The 10,917-nt window shown below is 34.3% G+C and overlaps 1 protein-coding gene and 1 long non-coding RNA gene across 2 annotated transcripts; one reads left to right on the top strand and one right to left on the bottom strand.

Moving 5' to 3' along the window:
- Nucleotides 1-496: 496 nt before the first annotated feature.
- LOC145799080 (uncharacterized) lies at nucleotides 497-1,615 on the top strand. The gene is made up of 3 exons (XR_014341079.1): nucleotides 497-588; nucleotides 752-847; nucleotides 1,547-1,615. It is a non-coding gene; the product is annotated as an uncharacterized LOC145799080 (long non-coding RNA).
- Nucleotides 1,616-3,112: 1,497 nt separating this feature from the next.
- On the bottom strand, nucleotides 3,113-4,396 carry LOC145799404 (uncharacterized). Its single transcript, XM_082888979.1, has 2 exons — nucleotides 4,225-4,396; nucleotides 3,113-3,755 (listed from the first exon to the last, which is right to left on the bottom strand). Exon 2 carries the CDS (start codon nucleotides 3,749-3,751, stop codon nucleotides 3,113-3,115), a length of 639 nt encoding a protein of 212 aa, XP_082745105.1. The 5' UTR covers nucleotides 3,752-3,755; nucleotides 4,225-4,396.
- Nucleotides 4,397-10,917: the final 6,521 nt, after the last annotated feature.

Below are 10,917 nucleotides of genomic sequence, written 5' to 3'. Positions count from 1 at the left end.
ACACATCATCACTCAAGTTGAAGCACAAAAGGCTCATGACAGCCTTAACAACAATCCCACTGCAGCATTGGAACACATTATCAGCCCCCCATCAAGGGTAAAGCGCATAAAGCAGAAGGTAAGGAAAGAACACAGGTTGGACGAGTTTGAATACCCCAACCTGCCTGGTTAGAAGAAAGGGAAAGAGGGAGCCCAACAGAAATCACATGCAGTCCAAATTGCACAAGATTTAGACAAGCAACCACCAAAAAAGCAGCCAACAAAGTCCAAGAAGTTATCCTTGAACAACAAACTAAAGGTCTGGGCTAACATGAACAAACTCAACAAGCAAAAAGTCCAAAATTTGCACAAGAACGACGGTGATGAGTAAGTGATCTTACATATCCCCAACTGTTTTTTTTTCCATCATGTTCAGTTTACATACATACTTAATGAATTAGACCATTTCATAAATGTGCAATGTTGACATTAACATTTTCTGTAATCACAATGCACAGGTTGCTAGTGTGGCGAGGGGACTCAAAGACTAAACATGTGTATTTTGATGACATCATACACCTCATCAAGGAAGAATCAATAACCAACAACGTATGGCAACTATAAATGTGTACAAAACACACACACACACACGCGCACACACACACACACACACACACACACACACACACACACACACACACACACACACACACACATACACATAGGGTAAAGACACTGTAAATAATGTACTGTCACCCCTCCGGTTCTGCAGGTGATAGATGCTTATGGTGAAATTCTACTTGAACTACAAGGGCTAGTCAACCCAAGTTTGGAAGATTCATCATTCATCTTTACAAGCACATGTTTGGTAACCACTAGACTTTAATTTTGATTATGTTTCAATACATGTGGATGTTATTCTCAGCATTACATGCTTACATTGTTAATTTAAATAATAGGCAGATGTGAATGTTAACAAAAACATAAAATGAACTTTGAGAAGATTCACATTGACAGATGTGAACATTCACATCATTCGCATTGAATATTATATGCTTATTATGTTGATAAACTTAAATGATACACACATGTGAACATTCACATCAGTAATATAACTCATAGTAACAGATGTGAACATTCACATCAGCAGTATTACTCACATTAACAGATGTGAACATTCACATCAGCAGTATTTACTCACATTAACAGATGTGAACATTCACATCAGTAACATCACCCACCATTAGCAAATGGGAACATTCACATCAGTAATAGCACTGACATTAACAGATGTGAACATTCACATCAGTAACATCACTCACACTAACAGATGTGAACATTCACATCAGTAGCATCACCCACCATTAGCAAATGGGAACATTCACACCAGTAATATCCCTGACATTAACAGATGTGAACATTCACATCAGTAGTTTCACTCACCATTAGGAAATGTGAACATTCACATCAGTAACATAACTCCCCATTAGCAGATGAACATTCAAATCATTAACACCAAACATCGATATAAATACTTGGTACATCATTGTATGCCCTTTGTGTGCAGAAAATCATTGAACAGTACCCCCCCCACAAGAGGAATAAACTAATTGATGTACACATCAAGGAGTATTAAGGCCAAAGATTCTTAATCTTCCCAATACACGACAACTTTCACTGGACAATTGTTGTGTACGACGTGAAAAAGAATGTATGGAGGCATTATAACTCACTGCGCCCAAGAGAAGGCATACATGACCCACATATTGACAAGGCACAAATACTGGTAAGTGGCTGTCAAAAACAATACTTGTCGTGATGTGCAATATTTGAACTTGGACGTATGCCCTATGTTGGTTGGTGCCTAATATGAAATTTCATTGTTGGCAGAGGGACTACATCACAGCTTTGGTGCACAACATTGGACCGTCATCACCATTATAGACCAATTTATCAAGCCAAAATACTTCGAAAACAATCATATCAGTGGACATCTGTCCTCAGCAAGCATCAAATTCGTAAGCCTAAAATCGATTTCTACACATGTTCCACAACCTTTACCCACCTAAATTTCAAAATCTAACAAGAAGTTTGCATTTTCAGGGTGGATTGTGGGCCTGCAGTTTGTTACATCATGAGGGCGCATGTATATCGTGAAGACATTGTTGCCAGCCTAGATCGCTTTGAATGGTGTCAAATAAGAGACACATTAGTACACCTTTTCCTGAACCATAGAAAGACAGTGCAATGTCAAAACCTATAGGTGGGGGGTGTCCACCTATCACTGTTACCCAAATCTGTTATCCACATTTAAGACAATTTAGTTTCAGTAGCTTAATTGTAAATGAAGTCTATATCACTGCTTGTACAGATACTTTTCAGCCAATATATGATTATGCATTTTCAGGCCTATTTTGCAATGGTCATGCACATTGAGATTGTATTTTCTTTTTTTTTTTTTGGATACACATGACATGATGTCAATGTTCACATCACAGAATGATCGTACACTTTCTTCTATTTTAAACCATACTACATGGATGTGAATATTGCTTAAAGTGTTCATGTAACACAATATGACAGGTGTGATTATGATATTTCTTAACACAAGTCAATATTCACATCTAACAATTTGATGATGTGAATATTCACATCATAACTTCTGATTATGCGAATGGCAACAATGATGTCATGAATATTCACATCTTATGAGTTGATGATGCGAATGGTTACATTGATGTAAAAATTACTGTGATTCACATCATGTGAATGTTCACATCATGTGAATTTAGAGTAGTGCACACTGATGTGAATGGTTACATTGATGTAAACAGTAACAACAATGTGAACATTCCCACCACAGAAATGTTTGAAAGTTGAACAATGTGAACATTCACATAATGTGAATGTTAACAGCATGCATTCATCCAAAACACAACCAACATAAATGTCAGATTGGTACCTTAAACAAGTAAAAATAAAACACAAATCAAACACTAATGCATTATTATGTTTGCCAACGCAACGTAATCTTATTGCCACCCAATGTTTCCCAACACAACACAATCTTATTTGGAAAATGAATATAAGAATCCAATGTAAAATACAATGTTGAAATGAAAAAAGGTACATCTTATATCGACTCCGTGCATGATTTTCGATTATGGTTCCCCAACTTATCACATCTCCCGCACCTTATTTGCTTCAATTTCTCACCCCTTGATGGGATCATATTCTTCTTCGGCCTTCCGGGTGGTCTTTTCACGGTAGGCGGGTATATAGTAAAGTCCGTGGGATCAAAAGGCGGCTTCTCCACCGATGGTATAGGGAATATGGCTCCCGAATAGGCTGCACGACATGTCTCTACATGAAAGTAATGTTCTACACAATCATTGAGATTGTAACGGCTCTTCTGAATGGCAATAACAGCATGGTCACACGGGAATCCGTTGATTTGCCATTTGAAGCATGAACATGTACGCCTCGCAACATCAACTGTAACCGATGGTATCGAATGAACTTCAAACACATCCTCGTTGGCTTTGCTAACTTGCCAAGACTTGCTGTCATTGAACGAATCCATAAGCCTTGTTTCGAATGTCGAACAAATAATCTCATTCCATTTGTTTGCTTGGTCACGCCGTGCAGACATTTGCCGCATCAACTGAGTACGAATTTTGTCCACCATTTGAGTGATAGGAAGATTACGTGCTTCTTTAATCCAGTTATTAAATGACTCCGCCGCATTGGATGTCATTTCCCCATAACGCATGCCCCTGCACAGTATATCACAAACATTGTACAATACGGAATTTAACAGGCCTGACCATTAATGTTGACAGATTTGAACGTTCACAGTACTGCCATTAGTATACACTGATGTGAACATTCACATCAGGGTATAATAATGTGAATGTTCACATCTGCTACCAGGTTATAATAATGTGAATGTTCACATTATATGCTTATTACGTTGTCAACTTAAATGATAGACAAATGTGAATGTTAACAACAACAACAAAATATGACACGTGTCAACATTCAAATCTGTAATACATTGCATGACTATTTGACAAATTAACAGATGTGAACATGACATCAGTCATCATTAGCAGATGTGAACATTCACATCATTTACATTGAAGATGAAACACAATTCGAAGATTGTCACCATTATAAACTGAAAATTCACATCACTACCATTCTAAACTTCAAAAATGGAACACCTTAGGAATCTATTATTACCTGAAGTATGAATTTGCCCAGTGCTCAGGTGCTAAGTCCTTGAAAAAATTATGAGCTCGTTGTTTACCCTCCTCTTTTAATTTTGCAAGCTTTTCATGGAACCCTACCACAGTTGGCTCGTAGGCACAGTCACCCAAACTCCTTACTAGGTGATCCCTGAATCCATTATCAATTCATTTCATCCGGTCTCTTAAATTGCTCTTCAAGTGTTGTAAGCAATAACCGTGATGAGCCGATGGGAACACCTTTGGCATAGCTTCTAACAGACCAAGATTACGATCCGAAATAAAAGTAATATGGCGCTTCCCATCAACAACCTTCCCAAGTTCATGCAAGAACCACGACCAATTAGCCGTGGTCTCCGAATCAACAATTGCAAATGCAACAGGAAACAGGCCTACAACACAACACCAATACACAACTGTTCACAATATTCCAAAGTGAATAGAAAAATAGTATAAACAAAACAGGTCATGTGAATGTTCATATGTACATTGCCCTCTTTACTATTGCTGTTTTTGGATTCAGGTTCGTAAACATCAACGATGTGAACATTCACATTAACGACCATTAATAATTCATTGTTGCTTGTTGAGTCACTGAAAATGTTAACATTCACAGTACTGTTCATTAATAGATCAACTAACATTAGTATACACTGATGTCAACATTCACATAAGTCTGTAATAAGTCTGATGTGAACATTCACATCAGTCTGATGTTAACATTTCTGTCATTAGCATACAAAGGTGTGAACATTCACATCAGTGCATACTAATGTCACTGATGTGAATGTTCACATTACTTATAATTTAGCAATCACTCTTTCGTCCAGACTATGCTGCTCAGAGCGAATATTGACATGAATAGACAGGTAAAAAAAACTTCTAACCATTGTTCCCGTCTTTCGCCGTTGCCGCAAGTAGCTGACCTTTGTACTTTCCTTTGAGGAATGTTCCATCCAGGAATAATAAAGGCCGACAAGCATTGAACCCAGAAATACACGCAGCGAATGACACAAAGAAGCGACAAAACTGTTGACTACTCGCATCATAGTCAATATTGACATAACTCCCCGGATTGTACCGCATCACAGCATCCGAATACCACCGCAACTGGTCAAACGATAACGAGTGATCTCCATGGATACCAGCCTTTGCTTTCTCCACACCCAACCATACGACATGGTAACTCACATCTAGCCCATAATCCCTTTTCAAAATAGTCACCACTTCACACGGCCGAGTCAACGGCTTGTCCCTCACAATTTCAGATATGGTACTCGACACCAAATCCGAACTAACTCGCGGATTCTTCGATGTTCGAACATCCGTACCACAAGTATGCACATCACTAAACCTCTTGATGTAGAAAAAATCATTTGCTCGTTGTGCTCTACAATGTATAGCCCACAAACACCCCCTCTCCTCCCGCATCGCACACACAGCAGTAACTCTTGTTGTCTCGTTCTTCACGTATGTGAACTTAAACCCACATTGGATGGCATACTTACATAAAACGTCACGAAATTCTTGTGCACCTCCAACAAACCGTTGTCCTACATGCGTAATACCATTTGCCCAAGGGGCTGACAACAACACCTTCTCCTTATGGTGGCAAAATCTCTGTAGTGCATCAATTTCATCCTCAACCCCCACACGCAGCAATCCCAAACTACTTGACTGACCAATATCACCCTTCAACTCAACCACAACTTCTACATGTTGTACCCCCATTGATTTAGCAAGCAGTACCATGTTCTGAAATTCTTCCTCATTGTCCAAATGACACTTATTAATCCCAGGTAGTTTACAGAACAATGAAATAGAACCAGCAGACAACTCATCCCATTTCTCACACAAACACTCCACCAAACGAGAATAACACATTGCGCGGGCAACATTTATTACAGTTGTACTACAACCATATGTACACACCAATAGCATAAAGCTATCCATCTCCTGTAAAAACACAAAAACACAACAATGAACAGTAATGAAAATCGATATGAAAATTCACATTGTGCAAAAAATAGATGACTACGTGTACATTTCAACTGCTAAATCCATAATTCACAATATGAAGATGTGAACATTCACATTACTATTAACAAGATGTCAACATTAAGCAAACATCAAACTCCAATGACAACATCAACAATCTTCACATAATACACTGATGTGAACATTCACATCAATGTATGATGATGTAAACATTCACATCAGTGTATAATGATGTGAACATTCACATCAGTTTATGATGATGTAAACATTCACATTGATATTAACAAGATGTTAACATTAAGCAAGCATCAAAGTAAAATGAGAACATTAACAATCTTCACATAATTATTAACAATCTTCACAGAGCCTCATTAAGCAAACATCAATTTAAAATGAGAACATCCACATTTTTCACATATTCCACATTCACAAAATGTGCAGATTAACATTGATATATATACTGATAATCAAATCATCCACACAGAGCCTCATTATGCATGCATCGAAGTCAAATGAGAACTACACAATCTTCACATAATACAAATGAACTCCCCTCCACATAACCACGTAAAATGCATATAATTGAAAAAACAGAGCATTCAATCCATATAAATCCAAAAACAGAGCATCTGATCCATTACACGAATGAAACCATAAACTGAACATGTATTCATAACCAAATTGATACTAACCTTGATCATGCAATCCTACAATCGTACAGAAAGTTGAAAAAAACTGATTTGAAGTAGTTATAATCCGGCAAATGTAACAACCGAACACCCTCCTCTTCGTCGTCTTCACTCGCAAACCACAGAACCAGACACCAACAACAAGGATGAAACCCTGGCACAACCAATCCTTGCAACGAGCATGCAAAACATAAACGTAACTCCCGGAATTGGATTGATGATGAAAAGCGTAAAATAGAAACTGCCAAACTGCATGAACGAAGAAACAGGCACCTATTACGTATTAACACTGTACATATATATATATATATATATATATACAGGGGCAAAATAGTCCAAAAAATTATATTAAATTAGAAAAATGGACTTTATGGAATATCTAGAAAAGTTTATGGGACTAATTAGGTTATAATATACTTTAGTGGACCTAATGGGTTATAACAACTCTAGAATGGATTTATCAATAAAAATCTCTTTAAAAATTTTATATTTGATTAATAGTTTATTCGAATTATGAATCACAAATTTATGAGATTGTTCTACCTTATGAGGGTGGGACACAATCTATAGGATAACTCATCTCATACGAATTAGGTAACGAAATTATATTTTTGACCTTCTATTATTTAATATATTTTTAAAAATAAAATTTATTTATTAAATTATTTACACTTAATAAATTTATTTATACTTAATAAATTTTATTTATTAAATTATTTATTTTAATAATCATATGGTATTAATTATACTTAGTAAAGGAAAATAAAATTTAAAATCTCAACTACAAATTAAAATAAATTTATGTAATTTTTATTAATATTCTATTTATTTAATTTTTTAAAAGTTCTATTAAAAAAATTAAATAAAATTTATAATTCCGATTTAATATTTCTATTATTTAGTAAATAATTCAAAAGGGCAAAATAGTATTTTGAGCATTTATCATTTTTCATAATATCTCAAACAAATATAGGATTCAATAAAACAGTTCAATACAGACATCTAATTCCATGACTAAACAAACATAGAATACAAAATCCAGTCCAACCAAATAGTCTGGTGTCAATTATCACATGATTAACAGTCCGGTAGATTACAATCTCTTTATTTAGTCCGTTCAAAAAAACATACCCAAAATGTACACCATATTATATTAGAAAATGTTATAGGTTTCAAATTTTTTACCAAACAAATAACCAAATGTCTTACATGGGTGTGTGACTCACAAAATTGCGAACCCCACATCCACATGAGACATTTAGTAATTTATTTAGTAAAAAATTTGGTATATCTAGCGTTACCCTATTATATTATGGAACTATATACGAGTAAGAGAAATAAAAATATACTACCAACACATGAGAGGTACAAGTTACACTTGCTTCCATACAACCTTGCATTTGCATTCCATCACAGACACATTTGACCCCACATGTATTGATAATTTTTTTTTCCCTTCTCCCACTTACACATAGTTCCCCTATTATTATATAAGGATAGGGATTAAATATGGGGAAAATGATAATTCAGCGTAAATATAAAAAAATATTACACATTAATGGAAAAATTTATAAAAATTAATAATTAAAATTCTATATATATTTTTATATGTATCTGTAAACATTTTTTTTTTTTTTTAAATCACACTGTAACATAATTTCTCCTTAAATCTTCCCCGGTTGGGATATATCCAATTAGACGCTATGGTTCATTGCACATCCATTGTGGGTCTGTCTTGATATTTCATATTTTTTATTTTGTAATACATATAAAAAAATTATTTTATTTTACAAAAAATAACCACCACAACAGTAGATAAGTTTGAAACTATCATGTGAAAAAATTAACTGATTCAAAAATCTTAAATAGCACAAACATGGATAGTTCTATTTATTTTCCTTATTCATAAATTACAACTTTTTACATGTATATTGTGTGTATACTTGTTGGTAGTGTATATACAATTTTGTTGGTTTGAACACATTTTTCCCACAACAATTGATGAGTATGAAAAACTGTCCCTATGACAAAAATAAAACTAATTTAGAAATTTAAAAGCCCACATACATAATAAATTACAAAACTTTACACGCACATCGTATGTGCACCTACGCTAATATATATATACACAAATTAAAGAATGTTTTTTTTTTATTACCACTATTGGAAAGAATAAGGGAAAACAAAGTTACATCACGCAATAAATAAGATTTGAACTTAGACATCACATATAGTAAGAGATTATCTTTATCTACTAAGCTAACTCTTAGATTTTGTTTGAATAAACAATTTAAGAAACAAAATGGTCCAAAATGGCCCCTGCAGAAATTGCCCCTCAAATTGCGGGTCCAAAATGGGCCAAAAATAGCCTTAATCTTGTCATAAATGAATGAATATGTAATCTGCCTTTATGTTCTAGACTAGACACAAAATTGATTGTATCATGAAGTACAATGAATGAAGACTTTTTTCTAATTCCTCCGTTAAGGTTCAGTGAATGAGATATTAGTTCAATTATGCTCGGAATTTATTAAACATGCTTGGCAGTTTTAAGGACCTTATCATTCTTCTGCATATTAGCCCTGTTTGGTAGAACTGTGGGAAAGTGCTTATAGCTTATGCCTAAACAGCTTATAGCTTATAACTTTCAGCTTAAGCTGATTTCCAGCTTATTCTTAAAGCATCTCCTGCCCCACTCAAAGAATAAGCTGTTTTCTGACTTCCACAAAGCTATAAGCTATAAGCTATAAGCTAAACCAAACACATCAAAATAGCTTAAATTAAGCTGAAAGCTGAAATAAGCTGAAATTAAGCTGTACCAAACAGGGCCATTATAAAATTGCTTTCCACTGGATTTCTGTACCAAATATATAATTTATTGTACCAAATGAATAGTTTCTGCCTCACAAATGGGAAAAATTTAGTATAGCCCTGGGGGATTAGTGACCAAATTTGTAGTTGAGTGATTAGTGACTATACTAAAAAGTGTTTCAAATTTGAAATGTTTTAAATCGATTAAATCGCAACAAATCGAGCGATTTCAATTGGTGCGGTTTAATAGAAGAAACTGTCTGTATCGATATTCAAAATAATAAAATTGACATTATCTGTTTGATGTAAAATTTTACTTAAATACCGACCGTAATTACACCTCTATAAGGGGATATGATGAATGATGATTAGTGAAAGAGTATGAATACATGATACTCCAACAATCCCCAATAATTTTCCATAAAGAGACCTTGACATACACACTAATTTAATTACTAAGGGATTGCTTGATAAACTGATTTAGCGCTTAAAATTTATGTATTAAGTAATAACCAATTAAACTCGTTTGATAATAAAAAATGATATCACTTAAAAAATTAAGTGTATTTTAAAATGTAAGCTAAAATTTAAGAAATTTCTAAGTCATATGAAACTTACTTAATTATAATTGAACATAAGCATTAATATACACTATTATAAACTCACCACCACCATTATCACCACTATTACCGCTACTACAACCACCATCGTTACCATTACCACCACCACTTCCATCTAGGAGTGGGCATTCATCGAGCTGAACCGGGCCAAGTTTGATTCGGGCCGACGCTACATAATAAAAGACTTCGTATCTACCCAAGCTCGGCCCGGCTCTTATATCAAGTCTCTACATCTATCCAAGTCTGGCCTAAAAAATAATTATAAATTTCAAGCCCATCCATCATATTATATGTTAAAAAAAATTAAAACATTCCATAATTAAATACAATCACACATTATATTTCTTAAATAAATATATTGATATTATTATAAATTGAAGGATTTCTTAAATAAATTCAATCAAATATCACCACAAATGTGAGTTTCAATAAAATTAATAAAGATAAAGTTTAGATTCTAACAAAAAAATATATTTTTTAATATATTATAATTAATTAATTTAATAGCGGGCCAGGTTGAATTGAAAGTATAAATTTTAAGCTTAGCCCATTAATATATTGGGCCGAAAA

This window comes from Camellia sinensis, chromosome 9 (genome assembly GCF_055761805.1).
Source record: "Camellia sinensis isolate YWXY chromosome 9, ASM5576180v1, whole genome shotgun sequence".
NCBI classification, from domain to species: Eukaryota; Viridiplantae; Streptophyta; class Magnoliopsida; order Ericales; family Theaceae; genus Camellia; species Camellia sinensis.
Note: the sequence above shows the minus strand (reverse complement) of the source record. Positions and strands in the feature narration are given on the sequence as shown.